Raw genomic sequence first — 27,293 nt, forward strand, 5'->3', positions numbered from 1 at the left:
GATGAAGTTTGTCATCTGTTCCCATTTGTGATAAAACTGCACCCAAGGCAAAATCTGATGCATCTGTTTCCATAAAAAATGCCTTGGAAAAGTCAACACGATATAAGACTGGTGCAGAGACAAACGATGTCTTCAAGGCTTCAAATGCTGCTTCCGCTTCTTGATTCCATTGAAATTTATCTTTACTAGTCAAGCGTGTAAGTGGAGCTGCAACTCGTGAGAAATCTTTGATGAAGATCCTATAGTAATTGGCAAATCCCAAGAAACATTGGACATCTCTTACCGTCCTTGGAATCTTCCAATCCACGATTGTTTGGACTTTCTTAGAATCCATCATGAGACCATCATTTGAAATGATGTATCCTAAAAAGTCAACTTGAGTAGTGTGAAATACACACTTTTCCATCTTGGCGTACAATCCTACATCTCTAAGTTTTTGTAATACTTGACGAACATGTATTTCATGTTCTTCGACGTTCTTGGAATAGATCAGGATATCGTCTAGATAGCAGAGGACAAAATTGTCTAAGAATTCACGAAATACATCATTCATGAGATGTTGAAAAGCAGCTGGGGCATTCGTGAGTCCAAAGGGCATGACATTATATTCGAAATGTCCATACCTGGTTCGAAACGCAGTCTTCCATTCATCTCCTTCTTTGATCCGTACTAGATTATATGCTCCTCTTAGATCTATTTTTGTATAGATCTTAGCTTGATTCAACTGGTCAAGGAGTCCTGATATCAAAGGTAATGGATACCTGTTCTTGATTGTGATCTTGTTGAGTCCTCGATAATCAACACACATTCGTAAAGATCCATCTTTTTTCTTTACGAATAGAATTGGAGCTCCTGCTGGAGATTTTGAATGGCGTATGAAATTCTTCGCTAAATTCTCGTCAATATATGTCTTGAGTTCAGCCATCTCATCTTGCGATAAACTGTAAATTGGTCCAAATGGTGGCTGAGTTCCTTCCTTGAGGTCGATTGAACAATCATATGGACGATGCTCAGGAAGAATATCTGCATTTTTTTTCTCAAAAACGTCTTGATACTCCTGATATTGACTTGGAATGTCACTTGAAGTCTTTACGTTTTCAGAAATAGGTGCAGCATAAATAGCAAAAGTTGATCCTTCTTTTGCTGCGTGTATAAATGCTTTTGCACCTATCAGTACGGGTTTTACTGTACTAGACTTATAATTTTTTACTTGGTTTGTAGAAGTATTAATAATGCTTTTGGAAAAGTTAAGTTTACGCAAATTTTAATCTATTCGAGGGTTATATTTTTCTAGCCAGGATAAACCTAAAATAACTGGATTGGACGGGGATTTAATTATATTAAAAGCTATGTAGCTATCATGACCGTCTATTGTTACTTTTATAGGATGAGTTTCATGAGTGACATCTCCAGAAGACAAGAGACGACCATCTATGACTTCTACATGTACTGGTTTAGGTTTCTGTACAAAGAGTATTTTACGACTTTTAACAAATTGTTCATCTAAAAAACATGCTGAGGCTCCCGAATCTAATAAAGCAGAGGCTTTGTAATTCTTAGGTCCTAAATATAAGTCTATTATAAAACAAGGAGAGGGTTCTGAGGAGAAGATAGGACCTTCATTAGGAATTGTACAAGGTTCCAGCTGCACGGTCCCTATTGTAGCTGGACGAATCCGTTTTTTGACATGTTGTCTTCTTTGACCGTCGTACCCCTCATTTTATAGTTGCGTCGTTTCTTTGGACAATGTTGAGCAGTGTGCTTAGGTTCTCCGCAATACAAACATAATCCTTCTTGACGACGACGAATCTTTTCTTGCTCAGTTAGAGGTTTAAAACGTACCGCGTCAATTTGCATGTCTTTTACTTTCGAATGTACGTTTGGCAAAGATGTTGATGTTGCCATTGAGTAATAACGTTGAGGTTCCCGTGAATGATTCTTGGATCGAAATTCAAAAAGTCGATTATCACATTTTACCGCAAAATCGATTGCTTGACTCAAAGTTTGAGGATCAGGTAAGTTGAGCATCAATTTCTTTACTTTGTATTGCAATCGATAAAGAAATTGACTGATGAGTGCAGCATCATCCCACTTGATGTCAATTGCAAGTTGTCAAAATTGTGAAGCATATACTGTTACTGAGCGATTTCCTTGTCGCAGAATTCGGATCTTATTTGTTGCAACACGAGTTGCATCGTGTTCACCATACATAGATCGAAACTCCGCCAAAAAAGCTTCCAAATTGTCCAATATTGGATTTTGTTGTTCAAGAAAAGACGAAAACCACGATAAAGCAGAACCAGAAAGTAGAGTGCCAATAAACCTGACTTGTGATCCTGGAGTTGGATAGCTTTGCGGTTGAAGTTCAATTGCCAATTGTACTTGATTGATGAACCCTCGAAACTTTGATCTCGTACCATCAAATTTCTCAGGTAAGGCAATTCTTGGTTCTCTAGTGCTTATAGGGTGTTGTACAATTGAAGAAGGAACGTGATTTGTTGTAGATGTTGAAGCAGCTCCGATCATCTCTATATCTCCACTTTCTGCTATTCTTGTTCTTTCCTGTGTTGGTGAATTGAGTTGATGCATCGCAAGCATTAACTCCCTCATTTGCTCTTGCATTTGTGCCATTGCACTCTTCATTTCAACAAGCTCTGCCATAATGACACTAAGAAGAAAAATTTGTTTGATATTGCTCAAGACAAAAGAAAAGAAAGACTTGATAACAAAGAAGATACTAAGAACAATATCAGTTTAGAAGTGGGTAATCCGCAAACTTCTAATACGCTTATGTCTTGTTAAGAGAAAGGGGTAATCCACTCTTACTCAAGCAAAAACAAAGCTCTGATATTGTAAGTGTACTCTTGTCAATCTGTCAAGGACAAAGACTCGATGAGGAAAAATATACACCAAAAGGCTATCTCGATATAATAAGTCAAAATATAAACAAGTATGTATATTAAAAGGAAACTGGAATGGCTATTGCCGCAAGACAAGAAACTAAAGACTCTTGAACCTGGACTAGAAGCAAGAAAGGAGTTGACAAGAGTGAAGAGGGCTTCACTCTTGCCTCTATATATACTACCTAACTAAAAGCCACGTGGCGATGTTCTATAAGACCTCCAATATATGTTGACTTTCTAGGCCACATGCCTTTGCTTGCAAGGCAAGTTTTCTATGGATGGACCACGTAGTTAGCTTGTTCTTTAAGCTTCCAACATGTGTGGCACATGGCTAACTTATTGACCAAGTTTCTAGCCTAAAAGTCAACTATAGACTCCTATAAAGTCAAAGCAGCGTCTATGAAGCTTCTAAGAAGCTACTCTAGAAGATATTACACAATTAACCTACTTTTATCTACTTTTACATACTTTGATCTATTCATATAGGTAATTATATGTATGTCCGTGACAATTAATTATTGGCTACTGCTATTGGATATTGGTTATTGTTATTGGTTTTTGGTTACAGCTATTGATTATTTGCTACTATTATTGCTTATTGGCTACTATAATTAAATATTCATTATTGCTATTGATTTTTGATTATCACTACTGATTATTACCTATTATTATTGGATATTGGTTATTCCTATTGAATATTAGTTATTACTATTGGATATTGGTTATTGCTATTGGATATTGGTTTTTGGATATTGATTAATGCTATGGATATTGATTATTACTATTGGATATTGGTTATTGCTATTGGATATTGGTTTTTGCTACTGGATATTAATTATTACTACTAGATATTGGTTTTGCTATTGAATACTAGTTATTGCTATTGAATATTAGTTATTGCTATTAGATATTGATTATTGCTAATGAATATTGGTTATTTTTGTTGGATATCAGTTTTGCTACTATTATTAATTATTGCTACTAGTTAGTGTTACCAAAGCTGATTACTGTTACTTGTTATTTGTTGTAGCAATTTTTCTTTTATCTTCCACAACTAGATGCTTAGTATATTTTTAAGCTAAAGACCATGTAATATGACAATTGATGTTAGAAGTGAAAGATATCTTATTCTATACTCTCTTTGTATGCAATCTTGTTGATTGTGAGCTCTTATTCATGCTCCAAAATTTTATTTTTAAAATTTTCTTATTTTATGATAATTGAGCATATTAGATTAGGATTTATATAAGTAAAATTTGGTTTTGTTAAATTTTTAGGATTATAACCATTGATGATATAAATCCTAGCTTGATTCCATGAATTAGGTTAATTAAGACTAAAATGATAAAGATTAAAAAATTAGAATAGTAATTTGGTTAATTTTAATAATTTGAAAGTTGTTAGTCATTGCTAGAAGGGTTGATTGTGAGCCTATGAGTTCACATACAATCATCTCATATGATTTAAAGTGAATTAGAATTAGAACTTTCCAAAAGATTTTGTGAAGTTTAGTAATGATAATTTTGAAGCTTCTTCTTCAACTTCAACAAATCCAAGTGGCAAAGTAGTTTTTTTCAATTAATAGAGGATTTCAAATGTGATGGCAACATTGGATTCACCTCATAGAGTAAAGAAAAAAAGATCAGCACCCTCTCCTTCAAAATACAAGTGAAGTAATAAAATTCTCATTTTGAAGAATTTTACAAAAAAATGGCCAAGATCCTTATAAGTAAAAACTTCCATGAAAATTATAATTGAGCATGGATTGAGGCATGTGAAGATCGATCTTAGCTTAAAAAGTTTTTTTGAATACAATGGTGAAGTTAGATTTACCAAAAAATCTTTCTTGACCACTTACAAGAGCCATCAGCCTTGGTAATGAGATTTACTCTTGAATGAATGAAGGCCGTAGATTTAGATTAGGAATCTTTAAAATCAAGGGTGGAGATGTAGCCACCTATCTATGAGCCTCCACTCAATTGTATAAGAGAGGCTTAGTTTTCCAAGCCCTCTCTCTCTCCTCTTTTGAGTGAGGGACGAAGCCATGTCAAAATTTGGCCAAAATCCTAATCTTAATTTTATTTAGACTTAAAATCTCATTGTGAACCTTGTGATTGTGTATGTATAGATTTTGAATTATGAAGTATGGTTATTAAGTTTTATAAGATGCTTCATTGAGGTAGATAGCTCCCTCGGCCTCTCCAAATACTTCAAGGGTTTCAAGGGCCTTGAATTTTCCTCAATCAATCACTGAGTTTCTTTTATTTTGAAGTAAAATTTCAAATTATTGTATCTCTTCTTGTTATCTTTTCAACAAGATAAGACTCGCTTAATTTGGAATAAGAAGAAATTTTTGGTGAATTTTTGAGTGTGAGGGAATTGACTGTCTATGCAATTTGGATCAATCGAGTTTCTCAATGCTTGATAATTGGCTTCATTTAAAATTTTGATAAAATCAAGCTTTATAAGTTAAGCTATAGAGAGCATAATTTTTATTGGATTTTAAGACAATATGAAGTTTTAGTGAATTTCTAAGTGAAGAAGGTTGGTCACCATGGCAATTTAGATCACTCAACTTCAAGGAAGGAATCTTTATGATTGGATCATTAGATTGCAACTAGATTTATTAGATCAAGAGTGTCTTTAAGTTAGTCTTGCAATAAGCTAAGAATCATTCAAATCGAAGTTGATTACAAATTTTGGTAAATTTTGGAATAGAAGGAAGTTGCTACCTTCAATCCTTGTATGTTGTCAAGGTACCTTCACTTTTGTCTCTCTTATTTTATTTTTACTATTACCTTAATAAAGAATCATAATCTCCACATTTCATCTTTTGGCTTATAAATTTTAAATTTTAACTTTTAACTTTTAGGACTCTCACTTTAATTTTTAACTTTAATTTTTAACTTTAACTTTTAAACTTAATTTTTATTTTTTAATTTAACTCTTTTAATTTAATTCTTTTAATTATAACTTTAAATTTAACCTTTTAATTTTAACTTTTAAATTTAATTTTTAACTTAACTTTTAGCTTTTAATTTTAATTTTTTTACTCAACTTTTAACTTTAACTTTTAATTCAAACTTTAGTTTTTATTCTTACTATCAATTAATAGTAATAACTTAATTAATTATTTTTTTACTATATTTTAATAGCAAATTTTATTTAACATTTTAATTTAATGTTGATAATTATTGCTTGGAAGGCATTAATTTGAATTGAACTACAAACATCGACATTTAAATTAACTCAATAATTTCACAATTAGGAGTCCCTCTATTCCACCCTCTGAATCTGTTGTGTGGCGTCAATTTAATGAATGGTGAATTTGGCGCTCACATTGATGCTAAGTATTATGACTTCATAGTACTTGTTCTTTAATAGGTTATAGAGCCTCACTTTTAGTTGAAAATTTTGAAGTTCTTTGAAGTCTTACTTGTTGTGAGGAATAGATCTTTTGATTATTGCTAATATTAGGATTTGGTATCATCTAATTCCATTCTTGTATCTAGTTCTTGATGTAGTTTTGTTCTTACTTATTGTTAAGCACATTAATAATCTTAGAGGTTATTAAATACCTTAGAATGATGTGTTAAAATACTAGTATTGTGTTTTTTTCCTAATTTATATTATTTGTGATCGAACATTGTGGTTTTATGTGATAAACTTCCCTTGAGATTCTTTTACAGTGATAAGAAGTGTTTTGTGAAGTTAGAAGTATTTTATGAGAGAAAAGGAGTGATTGAGAAGTTTCAAAGCTTATACAAGAGATTAAAATAGAATATAGGACTTGTGAGAATTTAAAAGTGATTAAAGAGTGAAATCACTTGTTTATTCACAAAGAGGGCATTTTGGATTTCTAAGATAGTAACACCTTTTTGTTGATTTTGGAAGTTTTTTTTTTTATTTTATTTTTTTTATACGTCTTTTTTTAGACATAGCTTCAAGTAAGGGTGAAGGTTTGAAAGTGATTGAAAAATTTAGAGGTGACAACTTCTACCAATTATTGACAAGCTAATTAATGATAAGAACCATGTATTGACATTGCTCATGAGCCTTTCAGAGTCCTACAACTACTTCATTGTAGTATTGGAGTCTATCAATATGAAGGAGCTTATCATGAATTATGTCACATGAAGGCTTGCCTATGAAGTGAGGAAGAGAAAAGAAAATGAGCTTCAAAATGAAAAATTTGGCTCTATTTTTAAGACAATGCAAATGTAGTTATTTTTACCAATGTTATAATTTAAAAAGTAACATAAGAAATTACTATATTTATAAAAAATCAGGTCACTTTAATAGGAATTGCTAAAAAGCTAAGAAAGGTGAAAGGAAGAATGCAAACGATGCTTGTGATAACTATAATGGAGATGACTATGTTTTCATAGCAAGTAAAAGAGCCTTCATGGCTGCTATGTCTAAGTGGATTATAGATTTGGATGTTATTAAGTATATGATATGATATAAGTATTCATTTGACACTTATGAAGAAATTTCAGTAATCAAAGTTTGGTTTGGAGACAATGGCATAGTACAAGCCATTGGATTTGGATCCATTATTGTGAAAATCGTTGTGAAGGACCAAATCAAAAGAATGAGGTTGAAAAAGGTCTTATATGTACCAAAGATGAAGAAGAACCTCCTTTCGGTGAGCAAACTTGTATCACATGGCTATAAGGTTCAATTTGATAAGAATGGATGTTTTGTGAAGACATTTAGATATAGGAACATCTACTTTACCAAATATAAGGTAAATAGAGTAGAAGTAGCAACATTTGCTGATTTTTACAAGATCTAGATAAATTTAGAATTTGGTATCAAAGACTTGATCGTTTGAATGCCAAAAACATGAAAGAGCTCTAATACATGGTAAGTGGCTTAAATCTTGGTCAGTTTAGCCACAATGCCTTGACACTTGTTTGTGAAGGATGTATACAAGGCAAATAACAAAAGGGCTTTATTTCTAAAGGAGTTGCAATATGTGCTAAAAAAAATTTGGAAATTATGTATTTTGATGTTTGTGGACCAATGAAGATACCATCAATTGGAGGATCAAAGTACTTTCTCACATTTATTGATGATTTTTCAAAAAAAGTGTGGATTTATATCATTAAAGCCAAAAACAAATTTTTCTCAAGGTTTAAGGAGTTAAAGGCTCTTGAAGAAATATAATATGAGTGCAAGCTCAAAATATTGTACTTAGATAATAGAAGTGAGTACATGTCAAAATATTATGATGAATTCTTCAAGATTCAAGGTGTTGCAAGATAATTCTCTACTTCTTACATTTCATAATAAAATGGAGTTGTTCAAAGAAAAAATTGTATAACTGTGGAGATGGCAAGGAGTGTACTTCATGCAAAAAATCTTAAGCATGAGTATTAAATAGAAGCAATGATAAATGTAGGATATTTAAGGAATAGATGCCTAACAAGTATACTTACATCAATAACTTCACAAAAAGCTTGGAGAGGAAAGAAACCTTGTATTTCATACACAAGGATTTTTAAATGCATTGTCTATGCAAAAGTACCACATTATATGAGGTCCAAACTTGATGCAAAAGGTACAAAATGTGTATTTATTGGAAGTTATTAAGGTACCAAGGCATATAGGCTAATGTATTTAGAAACTAAGAAGATCATTAAGAGTTGTGATGTAGAGTTTTTAAAACATAAGAGTCCTTATGAACACTTAGAGGTATATCCAAATAGGAGTAATAATATATGTGTGGACACATCTTCAATTTGAGGAAAGAAAAAAAAAAAGATGATGAGATTGATGATGGTAGAAATTCAAATCAAAATGAAGAACCAAAGAAAGTAGACCATAGTGTGCCTATAATTGCTAAAACCAACAATAAAGACAATGAGAATGTTAAAGATGATGATGTTGATGAAGAGTATCAATCTTTAAATATGAAGAAACAAGTTTTAAGAAAGAAAAAGCTTATAAGAAACCTTAGAATGAAAGAAGATGAAGCTTCATCAAGTAAAAAGAGATATCTAAGATTGCTCGTTTTACTTATTCCGGAAGAAATCTCCCAGAATAAATCCGTATAGGGGGATTCGAACATGGAGAATGACTAGTTACTTAAGCGTTCACGTTAGGGTCATACAATCAATTACCTCCTAAATGTATCATCTCTATTTCCAATATCTGAACACACAAGGAAACTATAATCTCCTCCTTCACTTTATTGATCTCTTCCTTATAGCAATTCAATCATGTCAATAACTGCTATTTCTACCAATATATTCACCCTCATAATCTCCAGCTGTAATACTGCACCCTCACAACTTTCAGCACATAATTACCCTCGTTCCAATCTCTAAAATTCTTCACACAGAACTGCCATTCAAATTACAGTGTTTCACACAAATATAAACTCATTCTCTCTGCTGAACTACAATTAGATTTCAGCATTCAATCTTTCTTCTTCTCAAATAATACCAATCACATTTCTATTCCATAATTCACATCACAATATTCAAAAATTTTCAATCGTCTTATTCAAAAAAAATAACAAATAAAAGAAAAGAAGTAGCACCAAGCTTACGTTGGCTCACAACTCTCACAGTCTGGCCCTCAGTTTACGACTCTCACCATCTGGCCCTCAGCTTACGACTCTCACAGTCTGGCCCTCGGCTTACGACTCTCACAATCTGGCCCTCGGCTTACGACTCTCACAATCTGGCCCTCGGCTTACGACTCTCATAGTCTGGCCCTCGGCTTACGACTCTCATAGTCTGGCCCTCGGCTTACGACTCTCATAGTCTGGCCCTCAGCTTACGACTCTCACAGTCTGGCATTTTCTTCTCCTCTCTCATCCTCCTTATACTACCCCGAGATACCAACTCTTATACTACAGATGATAACTACTTTTCCTGACTATTCATCCATTCTACCTATTGAACCACCTTTTCAGTGGTTATCTATCTTTGTTTACACTATACACTAGGTATCTACATTCTGAAAATAACTACTTATTCTACATAGCTCCACTCCTAACTAAGCAGCGTCCTCGCAAACACTCAATTGATACCTATCTAAAAATTATCTAACAAAACTCTACAAAAATTGCGATCCCTCTGGCCTATCTAATTAATCAATTTCCGCAGTATCTGTTATTGGTTCCACCGATTCCGGTTCCAATTGCAAATCTTCATCCTCCTCCAATCCTTCCATCGGTTCCTGCCTCAACTGAGCTGAAAGGTCTTCATTGTACTCACCCAGTTCACGGACTTGAGCTTCCAATTTCAGGATCTGGGCATCTCTCAATTCCAACTGGCGCTAAAAGTGACTCCTTTCTTCTGGAACTTCGAAAACTAGCAACGTCAATACTTGTATTTGATCAATATTGACTAAATCCTCTGCCAATCTTGTCACCTCGACGTTCAAGGCCTCAATTTCAGCCCTTAACCGCTCCGTTTCACATCTATATTGGTCACTCTATACCAATTTCTCTTGCGCCAATAACTCAATCTTTTCTCGTTCCATTACCAACTGATCCTTCACTTTTTCCACTTCCAAAATTGAATGTGTGCGAGCCCGAAATAGTTCTTGCCTATGGATCTCTACCATGCGTTCTCTTTCTTGTGACTGGCTCCTCACTATTAACTCTTAACTGGAACTACTACTCTCGAAAACACAAGAAATACAATAAAATGGCACTCCAGCCAACCCAAAACAACACCACAGAATGACTTTAACTGGTGCTCCACTCCTATTCTTTTACTACCTGGTGATAATACCAATATGTTACTCATACTATCCATGAAAGGTAATAAGAAATAATCTTTTTTGGTGGCCGCATTAAGTTTCCAGAAATCCTGACATATCTTGATTTTCTCATTCTTCTTCCGTACTATCACGATTGGAGAAACCCACTCACTATTTGATACTCGGTAAATAAAATCAATCGCAAGAAGCTTGTCCAATTCCTCCTTTATTATGAGGGAATATTTAGGATTAAGGCGATATTGCCTCTGCCATACCGGTTTAGCGTTCTCCTCTAAAATGATATGATGCTCATAGACTTCAACAGAGATACCTTTTAAATCATCATAAGTCCAAGCAAAAGCGGATTTATGATGCAAGAAAAATTCGATCCAGCAAGTCAACTCTTGTTCCTTAATACCTTCGTAGACCTTAATTATCCGAGGTTCTATTGTGGTCGCCAAGTTGATAATTTGACATAAAGATGCAACGGTGATGTTCTATTTCAATCCCCACGCTGGTTTAAAGTCAGTCGGTAAGTTCGACATGTATGAAGTACTGAATCCTGTGTCCAAGGCACTAACATGGTGCATATCATACTTGGTCATCTAATCAGTACTAACATAATCCGAGTTTTTCAAGTCCGTCACGTATATCAAGTACTCCTCCAGACCTCTACATTGGTACACTACTCCAGGGTGTAGTGCTGCCTCCACGGGCACCTCCGTAATTGATGCTACTGCATCGTCATTGGAGATAAGCTCATCGTCCGATGTTAATTCAGATGTTGGTAATTGAGACTCCCCGTGATAGTGTACTGGGTACATTTGTAATATCATTTTGTCTCTGCCCTTGCCAATTCTCAAAGTACTTCAACTCCAATCATTCTTCGCCTTTGCTTGATAAAGCTAGGGTTGTCGAAATAAAATTGGATATGATAAAGTCGAACGTTGTAATCAAAAGACGATATAGTCGATTTCATATGCAATACTGGTAATCATAGTTTGAACACTCCATAAGATACCCATTTGTTTAACCAAGTTATGATCTGCCTTTCGTAATACCAATGTCGTAGGTAGCAATTATTTTAGATCCAAGTCCTCCATTGTATGCGCGTTCATTAAATTCACACTGGAGCCACCATCGACTTGTACCCCTGGAATTAAAATGCCATCAATTGATACATCGATTGTTGGTGCTCTCAGATTTGGGTTTAAGCTAATTTCATGAATTTCTTTAGTGCGGGATCTTTGTCGTATTAACGCTGAATTCAATATAGATCGACATTCTGGTGCTATAGCCAAAAGTTGCTTCATTGTAATTGAAGGCTGAATAACATCCAAATCCCTCAAAATGTCGTAGGGTTCCATATTGAGAGTAATTTCCAATGCTCTTTTACGTTTCATTCGTTTCAATTTTACTCTGTTCGATAGTAATTCCTTCCTGGCGATTGGGATTGTCGTTGGTAATTTTGCTAACTTGTCTACCACTAAAGGTTCCTTTAATGCGTAAGATCTTTTATTGGATTGTATAAGTATTGGTACTTGGTCAGTTGGGATCGATCTTAATGGTCCCAACAAATTGGCACGTGGGACTGAATTAGACTCCTCAGTCTGTTGAGGTCTCAATATTGGGATACGTCCTAATACTGATATTGGTTTGTTTAGCCCCATAGACGACGCTACTTGTTCTCCTGCGATTAGTTCATCTATGTCTTGAATTGGATTCTTGTCTTTTTGTTGGCCTTTGGTAAGCACTGCGTTCACCACCTCAATACGATGTACTAGTGAGACTCATTGAACAGGGCCTTTGTCCTCCACCGGTTGGCTTGTTTGCATTTGCTAGTCCCGGTTATTATAATTAAAGGGCACATTGCACTGCTGATAAGTGTGACTAGACTGCTTACAATTTCCACATATTGGAGCATAGTCATCACTAGCCCTTGGATTAGAACATTCATTGGCATAATGATCAATTTGTCTGCAATGATAGCAACGAAGTGGTCTCCTGCCACTTCTTTCAGGGATAATGGGTGTCTCTACTGGTATATAACGGCTAGGTCTGTTCCATGTCGGATGAGTAAAAGAAACTGGTTAATCCATTGTTATTGTAGACTCTCGCATTAGCTTCGTTATGGGTGGATATTGATGGTATCCTGGTTGGTTCATCGCCAATCTGTGAGTATTGGATACACCTTCTTGGTAAAATTCAGAGTTTACGAAATTGAAATAATTCTTATTTTGTTTATTCGCTCGATTTTCATTCCAGCCAAACCTATTATTTGTTTGTACTTGATTGACATTCCATGAAGTTGGTTGAATCATTATCTGGTTACTGAGTTGTTGTTGCTTCCGTAAATTCCAACAGTTGGTGGTAATATGCTTGCCCCTACAAAAGGTACATTGTACAGTCATTTGGGGTGGTGAAGGACATTTTGTTACTAAATGATCTTGTCCCTTACAATTGCTGCACCAGACATTGGGATGCATATTGATTGGTTTATGCCTTTTTTCTTTATCCTTGGCCAGATTCACAGCCAATTCATCCATTTTTTTCGTCAATGTTAACAGCAATGACTCATTAGGATTCCTTGATACCAATGCATTTGGCAACTCTTTTGTAGGTATTGGTTTCTAATATGCGGAATAAGGTGCATACGGGTGTGATGATGATGGTGGTATAGCTTGCAATGGAACGGCAACCACTATTCTCTATGGAATTGTACCATAATCATTCTTTCTCAGATAACTTCCCGATGCATCATTCCAATTTGTCATTTGATAACCTCCTTGAAATGAAATCATCGTGGCTCCAACTGTTAAGTTCTGGTCATAGTGACATTCCTCCTATACTTTTGCTCTCTTAAGAGATGATGCAATGGTGGCTGATTGGGTCTCCTTTACAAACATTTTCAATTCTGGTGGGTGTAGTCCATTAACCAATATGGACAACACAAATCATTTCGGCATTTGGTTATTTGGCCATTTTCGAAGTATATCTGCTACACGACTATAATATAACTGTACCGCTTCCCCTGGTACCATTCTGTTGTTCATTAGTTTTTCTCTAAGATGTTCTTCAAAACCAAATGGTCGAAATTGGGCTAAAAATGTATTTTTCAATGCCTCCCAATTGATAAATTGTCCCACAAGTTGGCGATTATACCACTCAAACGCTATATCTTTGAATGTCACTGGCAGCCATCTCAGCCAAATGTCTTCTGTTCTTCTATTATTGGCTACACACGCCGTTAAGAATTGAGACAAATATTGATCTGGATCCGTACTTGGCAAACCCCTGAAAAGTAGGTAATGGCGTGACGCTAGTCGTTCGATCATCCACTGCACCCATTTGAACTGCAATCGAAACTGCTGGTCCTCCGGACATCATTAAAGATGTCGGTGTTCTGCTCAATTTCTTATTAAAATAAAAATTATCTCCCACAAAAGTCTTTTTTGGACTTCCAGGCCTTTCCGATTGACTAATATTATCTCCAAATAATTTTACTGGTTGAATATGAGGTAAAAATGATAGGTTTTGATATACTCTGAATTGGTCTTTATTAGCAAGTGATTTATGCTGATCTTCAGAACCAGTCTTGTTAGGATCTGACGTATTTTCAATTGAGAAGATACCCAGTGGGGTACCTAATTCCTCTATGCCTTCTTCGTTTTCCGTTAACGGCTTCGAGAGGTTTGCTGGCCTATTAGCAGTGCTCCCCATGAGTACTCTTGGCAATTTCTTTAACGATATGTACTTCTGAAATATTAGAGGTCGATCGTCTTCTGGGTACAATCGATATGCCGACAAGCATGCAACCACAGCTTAATCCAATTTTTTCGATGCTTCTTTTTTAATTTATGATCTTGCTCATTACGCAATAAATTTCTTGCTTGCGATCGCTCTGTTCTTTTCTTTGATTGCTTTATTTTCTTTGCTGTTAAATTTTCATTCTTAATAACCATACTCTTTCTTCAAACACTACTGAAATCGTCTTCCATTGCCAATTTTTTCACACGTTTGATAATTAATTCCTAACACTCAAAGCTATTATCACTTCTTAGCAGCAATGCCAAAATGTGATTGCTCGTTTTACTTATTCCGAAAGAAACCTCCCAGAATAAACCTGTATAGGGGGATTCAAACACGGGGAATGACTAGTTGCTTAAGCGTTCACGTTAGGGTCATACAATCAATTACCTCCTAAATGTATCATCTCTATTTTCAATATCTGAACACACAAGGAAACTATAATCTCCTCCTTCACTTTATCGGTCTCTTCCTTATAGTAATTCAATCATACCAATAACTACTATTTCCACCAATATATTCACCTTCATAAACTCCAACTGTAATACTGCGCCCTCACAACTTTCAGCACACAATTACCCTTGATCCAATCTCTGGAATTCTTCATACAGAATTGCCATTCATATTACAATGTTTCACACAAACAAAGACTCATTCTCTCTGCTGAACTACAATCAGATTTCAGCATTCAATCTTTCTTCTTCTCAAATAATACCAATCACATTTCCATTCTATAATTCACATCACAATATTCAGAAACTTTCAATCGTCTTATTCAAAGAAAATAACAAACAAAAGAAAAGAGGTAGCACCAAGCTTACCCTGGCTCACAACTCTCACAGTTTGGCCCTCGGCTTACGATTCTCACCGTCTGGCCCTCGGCTTACGACTCTCACAGTCTGGCCCTCGGCTTACGACTCTCACAGTCTCGCCCTCGGCTTACGACTCTCATAGTCTGGCCCTCGGCTTACGACTGTCACAGTCTGGCATTTTCTTCCCCTCTCTCATCTTTCTTATACTACCCCAAGATACCAACTCCTATACTACAGATGATAACTACTTTTCCTGACTAATCATCCATTCTACTTGCTGAACCACCTTTTCAGCAGTTATCTATCCCTGTTTATACTATACACTAGGTATCTACATTCTGAAAATAACTACTTATTCTACAATATCCTTTGAAACATAGAAAAAAACTTGGTACATAGTAGAAGAATTATATCTTTCCTGAAGTAAGTAAAGAACATGTCAATATTGCAATCTTTGTTGATTTATTGAGTTTGTATCATGCAATGAAGTTCACAGATGCTATGAAGTGGGAGAATGCTATAGAAGAAGAGTACAAATCACTCATGGATAATTGAACATGAGAATTGTCACAACTTCCACCAAATTGATCTTTAATTGGTTGTAAGTGGGTGTTTAGAATGAAAAGAGATGTAATTGACAATATTGTGAGATATAAGTGTAGATTAGTTACAAAAAGCTACTCACAAGTTGTTGGTATGGATTGTAATGAGACATTTGTTCTTGTGGCTAAATTCACTACTATTAGAATCATTTTTATAATTGAAGCAACAATAGACTTGGAGATGCATCAAATAGATGTAAAGATGGCTTTCTTAAATGAAAATCTAAAAGGAGACATCTATATGGGTCAACTTCTAGGATTAACAAAAGAAAACAATCAACATCTTTTTTCTAAATTGAAGAAAGCATTCTATAGGCTCAAGAAATCTCCAAGGGCATGGTACCAATATTTTCATATTATGTGTTATCTTGCTTAGGAATGCACCAAGCACCTAGCTAAAGAAGGTGAGGTTGTATTTCACAAACATCCAAGAAATCTTAATAGGTTTTATCCATATTAGAAGAATATAATTCAAATTTCAATTCAAAAGTGCTAAAAAATATTCTTTTTAGTAGCTTAAATCACACATAAACCTAAATTACCATATTACTTTTATATTTAAGCAATTTAGATTTTTCTTGTAAGTCCCAATCCTAATCAATGAGCTTTGACAAGTTGTAACTTCTAATCTCATTGTCCACTTAATGTGAAAATTTTCATGAAATTGTCAATATAAGTCTTCTATATGTTTAAGAATTTTCAGCCCAATCCAACTTATAGATTGTGAAATTACCTCCAAAAATTGCACTGATGTCACTTGGCTGCCAACTTGAAAGGTAAAGAAAAAGTTCCAGCAATTATTTCTTCTTCTCTAACTATTTACTTTGAATAAAAATTTGGTATGCACCTTGATCTTTAAGTCCTTCAATACCATGCCAAATTTCACCTTGATCCGATTATTAGATCTCTAGATATCACAGAAACCCTATTCAATCCTAAACTATCAACTTCTGATATGTTTCTATACCAAAATCCAGATATCTCTCAATTGCACTATTGGATTAGCACAAAATTTCATGTACTCTTAGAAAACCTAATTATTCAAGTACTTATAAAATTTGAACTACAAATGTAATACCAATTTTATAAACTAGCCGAGAGTGTTAGCCCTAATTTCATTGTATAAATCCCAAGTTGCCAATACAAACCTTGACTTCCAACAACAATTTCTAACTCTTCCCAAATCCTATCAAAACCAAAATTATGTCTTTGAAATAAGTTCTAACCTAGCTCTCAAATCTTAATCTCTGATCTTCAAATGAAACCTTATTTTACCTTAGGCGGTCATTTTAGTCGCCAAAGCTCTAATTTCAACCCTGTCTCACAAACAATGTCGTAATGTAATATGACTATATAGTAAAATTATAATTAAAATTGGGCAAGTTAGGGGGTCATTCAAAGATCAAAGGTTAGAATTTGAGAGCTAGCTTGAAGTTCTTTCTAGAGACATAAGAATTATTTTGAAAGAGTTTTGTTGGACTTAGCAATTATTGTTCAAAGTCGGGATTTGAATTGGTGATTTGTATTTTATATAATATAATTAGAGCTAGCAATTTTACCTAGTTTGTGCAATTGGTGTGACATCTATGATTGAAAACTTGATACTATTTGGATTATTGGATGTACTAAGTATATAAAAACTTTTGTGATAATGTAATGGCGTGGTTTAGAAATATTTAGTTTTTAGTACAAGAGAGTTTTGGAAGGTGGCAGTTTGAGGTTGGATAGGATTTCTATGATATTTGAAGATCTATCAAATGGATTAAGATGAAAATATTTTTGGTATTGAAGGACTTGAAGATCAAGCTACACACCAATTTTGAAACAAAGTTAATGGTTGGAAAGAGAGAATTCATTGCTGGGATTTTTGATCACTTTTTAAGTTAGTAGCCAAGTGACATCAGTGAAATTTTTGGACGTTTTCTCACAATCTGTAAGTTGAATTGGGCTAAAACTTCTTAAGCATATAGAAGACTTACATTGACAATTGCATGCAAAATTCCACATCAAGTGGACGATCAGATTAGATGTTACAGCTTGTTAAAGCTCACTGATTAGGATTGGGGCTTATAAGAAAAATCTAAATTTCTTAAATATGAAAGTAATAAGATAATTGGGATTTATGTATGGTTAAGACTATTAAGAAGAGTTTTTTAAGCACTTTTGAATTGAAATTCAGATTATATTCACCTCGTATAGATGAAACCTATTAGGATTTCTTGCTTACTTGTGAAATACAATCTCACCTTCCACAACTAGGTGCCAAATACATTCTTGAGCAAAACAACACGTAATATGACAACGGTTGATCCATGGATATCAATCTAACCTATCCTAAAGATTTTTTAGCCCAACTCTATTCTTAACTTAATCCTAGTATCATCTATATTAATTATTTACCTCTTCTAACATAATTTTATCAATTTATGGTCTTTCTAAGGTAGTAAAAGAGTTTTTACTGCTACAAGGTAAAATTACAAATTATTAATCTTCAACCTACTAACTATTAAGATAAAAAAATAACATAAGAGGCTTTAATAAAAACTATTTTTAGATACCTTAAATTATTATTGAATCAAAATAATTAGATATTAATTAGAAATTTTGTTTTGATTATAGTTTCATTATATAGTCATATTACATCACGAGAACACATTGATACATTCTTTGTGAATGAAAGATTTTTAATGACTAAATCTGATCATTTTTTATATGTAATGCAATCAAATAAGTTCATATTGATTGTCATCTTCTATATTGATGATTTGATCATCTTAACCAATACTATGAAGATAATAGATTGGTTGAAGGCAAAGTTAAAAAAAAAGTATGTACTTAGTGATTTGGAAGATCTTCACTGTTGTTTAAGAGTAGAGTTTATAAAAGATCATGCTAAAAAAAACTATTATAATAAGTCAAAGCAAGTATATTAAAGAAGTGTTGAAATGACTCAACATGAAAGATTGTAAGCCTATTAGAACACTTTTGGAGGCTAATTTGAAGTTGATGAAGCTCATGAATGAAGAATTTGCTAAAGTTGAAGATTAAATCCAAGGTGTTCCATACAATGTAGTAATGGATTCACTTATATATGCAATATTTGGCACAAAGGTAGATCTTACATATGCTAAAAATATTGTAAACCAATACATGTCAAAGATTGGATCAATCCATTGAGCAACCATCAAAAGGATCATGAGAACAATAATAGAGGCCAAGTATATTGCAACAAGCCATGGTGCAATAGAAGCAATATGGATAAAACAACTTTTGGAGGACATTGGAGTATTGCAAATGAAAGCAACTTCAATGGACTGTGACAATCAAGGATGTTTTGTATTTACAAAGAATCCAAAGAATCATTCAAGGACCAAACACATTGGCATTCAACATTACTTCATAAGAGAAAAGATTGAAATCAGAGTGATTAATATGAATTATTGTACAATAGAAGACATGCTTGCTGATTTCTTGACAAAGATATTAGTAAAGGATAGACATCATATGTTGACAAAGGCATTAGGATTGAAAGCCTTTGACTAATAGCAAAGTGAGAGTGTTAAAGCATATAAATAAATGTTGAAGTAGAATAAGTAATATTATATAGGATATTACTTTATGTAAGTTGATATTTATTAAAGGGTTGGCTCTTGGTATGTAAGAAGGCCAAGAGATAAAATAGATGAATAGACCAAGGATTTTAAGAATATAAAAAATATGCTAAAGGTATATTTTCATAATAGATAAGATAACAATAGATAGTCTTGGTAGAATGTTGAATGGATGTATTCATTAAAAGATGGAAGTTGTCCATTAGAGTAGCAACTATCACATACAAGTAATGGGTGTTGGAAGTGAGAGATATTGTATTCTATACTCTCTTTGTGTACAACCTACTGATACTAAGTGTTGTGACTTCATAGTGCTTGTTCTTCAATAATTACTACTATTACATTCTTCTATTCATTAATGTCACATTTTTTTCAATACTTTTCAAATCATTTGATTGACTATAATATTTGATTAAAATAAAAAGAATTAAAAAAATATATTGAATGAAATGACAAACTTTGGTGGCAATAGCAAAAACTATGATAACAATATCAATACCATATATATATATATATATATATATGGTTTTTAAAAGATTAATAAATTATATTATATTATATTTTTTAATTCATATCTTTATTATTTTAATAAGAAATTAATTTTAATAGTCAAAAAATATATTTTGATTATACAAATAAAAGTACAAACTAAATTTTTGACTTATAATTAAATCAATAGATTTAAATTTGTTTTAAACTTTGAATTTATATATACATTAATATATAATATGATTTTTTTAATATTAAAAAGTAAATTGGTTTCTATTATTGTTGGAGGTAGATATTTTTAATACAAGTATACATTTCTTAATCAATAAAAGTTCATTGTTCACATGAAAACAATAAGTTAAATTTAATAATAAATCTATAAATTTCGTAGAAAAATAATGTGACCTTGATAGTTAAAGATATTTATATTAGTCTGATGTATTTTTCAATTCTGAATTTTAAGTAGAATCAACTTTGATTTCATTGACAGATTGTGAATTATTTTTTTAAAGATTGTGAATTATGAACATAAAGTTTCTGTCAAACAATATTCTAATAAAATAACATTCTATTGCAAGAATGGTAACCAAATAAGTGTTTTCAATAAATTTTACAGTATGTATGATTAATCTCATGTTTTGGCTGGTTTTCATGTTGAAACCAATATGTTCAAAAGAGAAATATCTTGATTTCATCTCATGTAGTAAACAACAATGATTATGAACAAATGAAGAGCTTGTAGAGGATGGATGTAACATTAGAATGATTTTACATATAAATGCAAAGAAGGTAGCTTCAGTGGAGGTTGCCATAGGGCGATTTCGTAACCCATGAGGTAGTGAGTAAACCCTAAACCCTGAAGCATGGGGGTTGGGCAGGAGGGGTAGGAGAAACAGCGTGGCATGACATGGCAGCACAGGAGTGGAGGGGACAGGACAGGACATAGCGAACAAAGAGGGGGCCATGTCAAACGACCTAATTGCCAAAAGCGAGCGAGAGAGAGAGAGAGCATGCTCCGAGGGGGGACGGGGGTGGAGGAGCTTTACCCTAGGAAGGGGAGGGAAGGAGGGAGGGAGGAGGCCCATTGGCCAGCCCCAAGGCTTGGGGGGGGGGGGGGGGGTTTGGGGAGAAGGGCCCTATGAACTCCTCCCTCCTCCCTCTTCCCTCCCTCCCTCCCTCACCCACTCCTCCAACACTCTTTGTGCAGCTCCTCCCTCCTCCCTCTTCCCTCCCTCCCTCACCCACTCCTCCAACACTCTTTGTGCAGCTCCTCCCTCCTGTTCGCTGCTACCACCTCCATCCCTCACCGTCCTGCACGCTCTCGCGTGCTCGCACACCAGCTTCGATCCACATTGCACTCAATTCCTCTGCCTTCATTCCTCACTGCGGATCACGCCAGGATTCCCTTCTCTCTCCTGGCTGTGCTTCCAGACCTGGCAATGGGCGGCAGCGTTCCGCTGTTGAGATCTGTAATTTGAGAGTCATTCCTGAACCGTGAGGACAATTCCTCATACTCTGCTGGGTCCCAAGGATATTGCCACATTTTGTGAGCAAGTCCAACCTGGGGAGTGAGCCGAGTGTGAGGAGCTAAGAGGCGACTAAAATGTCTGCGACGAGAATCCTATTCTTTTTGGCGATTCTCGTCTGTATCGACCGTGCGGCTGCGCAAACGACGGGTGATGATGGTTTGGTAACAGGAGACGCGCCGGTAGCCATCAAACATGTCAATTGTACGCTTCATAACTCTTCAATGATATCCCCTACCTTGTGCACGTATTATGATAAGCAGAATATGGCTAGTGAGACGGGCAACTGCCAGTCGTTCCTGACCAATTGGGAGGATGCTCCAAATCCGGGTTGCTGCGAGGGCTTCCGCAAAATCGCCGGATTTCGGATCGCTTGCATATGCGATGCCACCTTCTACCCGCCTGTGACTGTGAACTTCACCCGGCAATTGGCGCTCCCATTCTTGTGCAGCATCGTCAACGATCTGTGCGTGGAATGCCCCACGTATCTCGTCTCTCGTACGGAAGAGTACCCCGTCGGTGAGTCCCGTGTATAGATCTTCTCCTTCGCTTCCTTCATTCCGTGATATTATTTGCTGCTCATTAGAAGAAAAACAATTGCCAATGCGATGGATCATTTCCATTGCAGGTGGAGTTGAGAAGAGATCAGTCGCTGCCCGAGTGGCTGCAATTGTCCTTGGAGTGATCCTGTCCGTCGTACTCCTGGTTGGTGCGGTCGCACTCACCATCACGGAGCTGAAGAAACAGAAGGAAGAGAAAACTGCTGAAGTTTTCGAGGCTGCTCCACCCGGAGGCGCCTTTTGAGCATCCATCAAGATCTATACACTAGTGCAATTAACCTCTGGGACGAGACAAATCCGTAAGTTAAAGAATGATAGGGACACCGCCAAAGTACCTTTTTAGGGTCGCATGGCGTGGCGAGCGAGACGAGCTGTCTATCCGATGAATGCTTTCGAGTTTGTAACGAATTGATGTATACAACTATCACGGGCTACCATGTGGTGCCCTTAGCTTTGGAACACCTGAGGTGTATTTGGGTGATTTTGGGCACCTGGTACTGTGATTTTCCCACTTGTGATGCGTAATGTAATTGTGATTCGTGCTATTCAATGATTTCTGGCAACCGATCTCTGCATACAGTTTCAGAGCTTTCTTCTGGAAAAAGTCGTTACTGACGTTCAAACAGAATATTGTGTAAGGAAATGGGCAGGGAAAGTCGAAGACACCATGGAAACTTGAATTGGTGGCTTAGGGTTTTGGTTTATGCATGAGGTAGGCATCACCGCAGGGGCAGCAAACTCGAGTTGGGCATTGAGCACGACCAGCAGCATCCAAGCAGGGGGCAATCTTCTATTTCAGGGGTGGAGAGAACATGAGCAGGGATTGGTTGGATGATATCGAAAGACCATTCGCACATTGTGAGTGTTGAGAAACAAAATGTGGATTTGCCGAGAGAGCAGCGTGGCAAGCATGCAAGGGGGGCAGCAGGATGTTGGATGGATTCCGGCGTGGAGTTCCGGGTGTCCAATAACAGCGGAGCGGAACCCTGTACTACTCAGTCAGCAGAAGAGCAGCAGGTTCAAGGAGATAGTGAGGGAGGAAGGGATCCCCCCTCCCCTCCCCCCCTCTCCCTTTCCTTTCCTTGTCCTCCCTTGTCTTGTCTAGTCTTGTGTGTCCCCTGGTTTTTGAATGAACAGAAAAGATATCCTTAGTAATTCCTTTGATCAATGTATTGCTACTTATTTCTTAGTAGCAATGTGTTTGTAAGGTACAACATTGCAATTGGTGAAATCACAATCATAATTTTTAAATTTTAGTTTTTTTCCTGTTTTATTAATGCAATGGTTTGTAGAAGTTGTGCTAAGTATGTGTATTAATATTTCACATTCTCCCATTCTCCACATGCCATTTTTGTTCAATACCTTCTAAACCATTTGATTGAACATAATTTTTGATTGGAATAAAAAAAATAAAGAAGTATGTCAAATGGTTGGCGAATTTTGGTGACAATACCTTATTTTCATTATTATATTTTATAAAAATTAAAACATGCTTTTTTTTGAAGTTTGGACAAAAAAATTCATTAAGACATGAAAACAGTTACTAGCTTGGAACCTATGCAGACGTACTTCAATTGTGCTTAGAATGATTACAATAAATGAGGAAAATAGTTTGCAGGTCAATTCTTTGAACATACATAGATTATAAGATAATTACACTAGCATAACATGACGGGATGGAGTGTATTATCCGCAAATAAACAAGATTTTAGATTTCATTGAATATGTTTGTCCAAGATATGATTTTTTTTCTTAATCCAACATACATCAATGATGTTTGGTTGACAAACTTTGAGATGTTAAGATATAGTGATTATTGATGTGAATTTGAATATACTTTAAAATGATCATCCAATATTTATTGTGGGAGAGCTTCCTTTTCTAGCCATTTTGAACATACACAGAATAAGATGTGTCCTACTTCACAAATATGCTGAAGCAGTACATGATTATACCAAGTGTGCAAAATTATTCAGAGCCTCCCAATTCAAATGAAGCAGAATTGTCCTACAGTAGGCTTTTATTTAAGTGGGTTTGTTCTAAATTATTTCCTTGGATATACACAAAGATTAGCATGCTTTACATGATATGCATTTGTGTATATGAAATACTATAAATTGATGTTTATAAACAATTAAGAATTACTTCAGTGGTAGAAAGTCAAAGTTGATAGAAAACAAGTTTGTTGTTGATTTCTATCAACTTTGGCTTTCTACCACTGGAGTAATTTTTTTGTATTGTTTATGAGCTTTAAGATCATCACAACAAGCTATACATAGTATTCAAATGCTGAAAGAGAATGACAAATTGAGCAACAATAAAAATAGGGAAATGTTAAATTTACCCCACTTGCTGTTATTCAACCCATCCATTGTTAGAATGGGTGGGTCTCCCATTTTCCATCCTTGTTCCTGATCATCTTGTCTCCATCCTTGTTCCTAGCCTCCATCCTCCATGCTTGTGTGGCAGTGTGCAGTCCATGGCACTCTTTGTATGCATCTGTTCAGCGTAGTCAGGTGGGGAGTTTGGTTGGGGCGGTACATTTGTTAAAAGATAATGCAAGTGTCATAAGATGTCTTCAATAAGAACAAAAAACTTGTGTGGAACAAAAGAGTAGTAGATGGAGAGTACTTCCCTTCTGACTTGCTGTTAATCTCATTATCTGGAATTGATTGCATGTGCTATGCTGAGACCATGAACTTGGATAGAGAAATTAATTAAAGATGAGAACTAGCAAAAGCATCAGTTCATTATATTGTCAAGGGTAGTCACATAAAGCCAGTTGTAGTAGCTTTAGGAAGTCCAACACTGGAAAGCAAAAAAAAAACCTCTTCTTTTGCAATCTAGTTATCACCTCTCTCCTATTTGGATCTGTGGGGTACATCTTGCACATGCGCCTTCTTCATAAACTTTGCTATGGCTTTGACTGACTGCACTAGATCTTTTATACTCCACACTTTACAACTCCTATTTATAACTGACATCAAATAATTAAAAAGCGACATTGCTATGAACACTTTGCTACAAGCCAATTATCCATGTGGTAACTTTTCTTATACCTTTAGCTTCAAATTTTGAAGATTAAAAGATTGATAGACCATACTTTCACAATTTTTTTATGATAACAAAGGCTAAAGTAAGAGATTGGGAGAGAGAAGAAGATAATGCCAAGAAGGGGATCATTGGTTCAATATGCAATCAATAACTAAACTGATTGCTAAAGCAAATAACTCATTGCATAGTAGTTGGTACAATCTCGTTAGCAACTTAACTTGTATTTGATGTGTAGGTTGTGTATTTATGGAAAAATTTGGTGAACTCAAAGCTAACTACTACAACAATTAAATTAGATTTTTAAAAATTATATGTCACAATTTTGTCCTTACAAATTTGAATAATGGCAAACTACCATTACCAACAAATCAGCCTTTGATTTCCTTACATTTGGAGAGATAGAACCTATGGAAGGGTAATTTTTCCAATATCAAGAAATTGTTGATGGATTTATCAATCAATGTTGAGAGAATAGTTTACAAAAGAAGAGATGAGTAAAAAAGAAGATGAATAAGTTATGAGGAAAAGAAAGCACTTAAGAGACTAACAGTTTGTATTGTATATGTGTTTGATACGACAAGGAAGACAAGGCTACAAGGCAAGCCTTTGGATCCACTGGTATTGTAGAAAGAGCATCTCAATTCTTGCCTATTTAGACTTTTTTATGTTTCAACGACACTTGATCTATATCTTTTGGCTATTTATCAGATGTAAAATTTATACTCTAGTTATCATAACCAACTAGTGATTCCACTTTAGACCATGCTCTAGCTAACATCTGAAGTTGGCATATTTCTACCTAGATTATTGAACTTTAATATTGGCTACAATTGTTGTAAGTTATAGAAAATAACTTTTGAAGTGATACAAGTATAGGATATAATAAAGTACAAAGAACATTCAACACATGGACATTATTGTTCTTATTATAGAAGTGGAGGTTTAGGTTTAGCCTTTGTTTTGTATAAGATTTTTGTTCTTATTGAGATCATCTTAAAACACTTATATTATCTTTTAACAAATATGTCACTCCAGCCAAACTTCCTACCTAATTAAGCTAAATAGATGCATACAACGAGTGTGATAGACTACTAAAGGACACACGACAAAATAGAATACAAAACAGAGGTTGAGAATAGAAATAGAGGACAAGAGGCTTGAGATTGAGAAGGAGAGATCTACCCATTTTGATGAAGGATAGCTCAAAATTATTGAAGAAAAAGAATTTGGAAGTCATAATTTATAACATCAGTAAGGTTGTTCATAAAGAGAATATGAAATAAGACATCTTTCACTTTTAATATCCATTACTTAAAGGTGGTTCTTATTGTCTTAATGAAAAACTTCCATCTGTAGATGAATATATCTATCCAATATTCTACCAAGTTTATCTATTGATATTTTATTTATTTTAAGAATATACCTTTAATATATTTTCTATATCTTTATGAATCTTTTTTTGTTCATCTATCTTATTTCTTTGCCTTCTTACATACTAAGAACCAACCTTTTGACCACTAACAACTTATTTAAGGTAATATCTTTTATAAGGTAATTTATTTTACTTTCACTTTTATTTATTTACTTTAAAACTTTCATTTTTTTGTTGATCAAAGGCTTTCAATCCTAATGCTTTTGTGAACATGTGATGTCTATCTTTTACTAATGCCTTTTTCAACAAGTCAACAAGCATGTTTTCTAATGCACAATACTTCATATTATTCACTCTCATTTTAATCTTCTCTCTTATGAAGTGATATTGAATGTCAATATGTTTGATCCTTAAATGATGCTTTAGATTCTTTATAAATACAAGACATCCTTGATTGTCATATTCTATTGGAGTTGCTTCCATTTGCACTACTCCAATGTCTTCTAAAAGTTGTCGTAGCTATATTGCCTCTATTGTACCATAGCTTGCTCCGATGTACTCCACTTCCATTATTGACATTGCAATTATTAGTTATTTCTTGCAATTCTATGAAATAGCTTTCATTCCAAAAAAAAACATATATTCCATTATTGATCTTCTATCAATTACATTTCTAGTCCAATCTGCATTACAATAACCATGCAAAGTATTGTTACCACGTCCAAGATATAATTTGACATGCAAAGTAACTTTTAAATATCTTATGATTCTTTTGTTGGTTGCCCAATGGATTGGTTCAGCGTTAACATGTGATGGCTTATAATACTCACTACAT

General features: G+C 34.7%; 1 protein-coding gene across 2 annotated transcripts; it reads left to right on the forward strand.

Annotated features, from left to right (window-relative positions):
- The first annotated feature begins 21,116 nt into the window (after positions 1-21,116).
- LOC112289288 (uncharacterized) lies at positions 21,117-23,314 on the forward strand. Of its 2 annotated transcripts, XR_016505660.1 has the most exons (3): positions 21,118-21,991; positions 22,101-22,526; positions 22,659-23,314. XR_016505660.1 is itself a non-coding variant. In XM_024534387.3 (2 exons), the coding sequence occupies exons 1-2, from the start codon at positions 21,550-21,552 to the stop codon at positions 22,274-22,276; spliced, it is 618 nt and encodes a 205-aa protein (XP_024390155.1). In that variant the 5' UTR covers positions 21,117-21,549; the 3' UTR covers positions 22,277-23,314. The 2 variants fall into 2 exon arrangements, 1 of the variants encoding a protein (XP_024390155.1); XM_024534387.3 differs by having other exon boundaries at positions 21,117-21,991; positions 22,101-23,314.
- The last annotated feature ends 3,979 nt before the right edge of the window (positions 23,315-27,293 follow it).

This window comes from Physcomitrium patens, chromosome 12 (genome assembly GCF_059467195.1).
Source record: "Physcomitrium patens ecotype Gransden chromosome 12, ASM5946719v1, whole genome shotgun sequence".
In the NCBI taxonomy this organism is placed as follows: Eukaryota; Viridiplantae; Streptophyta; class Bryopsida; order Funariales; family Funariaceae; genus Physcomitrium; species Physcomitrium patens.

Excerpts from the sequence above, each read along its gene's own strand:
- LOC112289288 (XM_024534387.3), top strand. The coding sequence starts at position 21,550 with ATGTCTGCGACGAGAATCCTATTCTTTTTGGCGATTCTCGTCTGTATC. Across the intron at positions 21,992-22,100 it reads TACGGAAGAGTACCCCGTCG|GTGGAGTTGAGAAGAGATCA; the intron begins GTGAGTCCCGTG and ends TTTCCATTGCAG.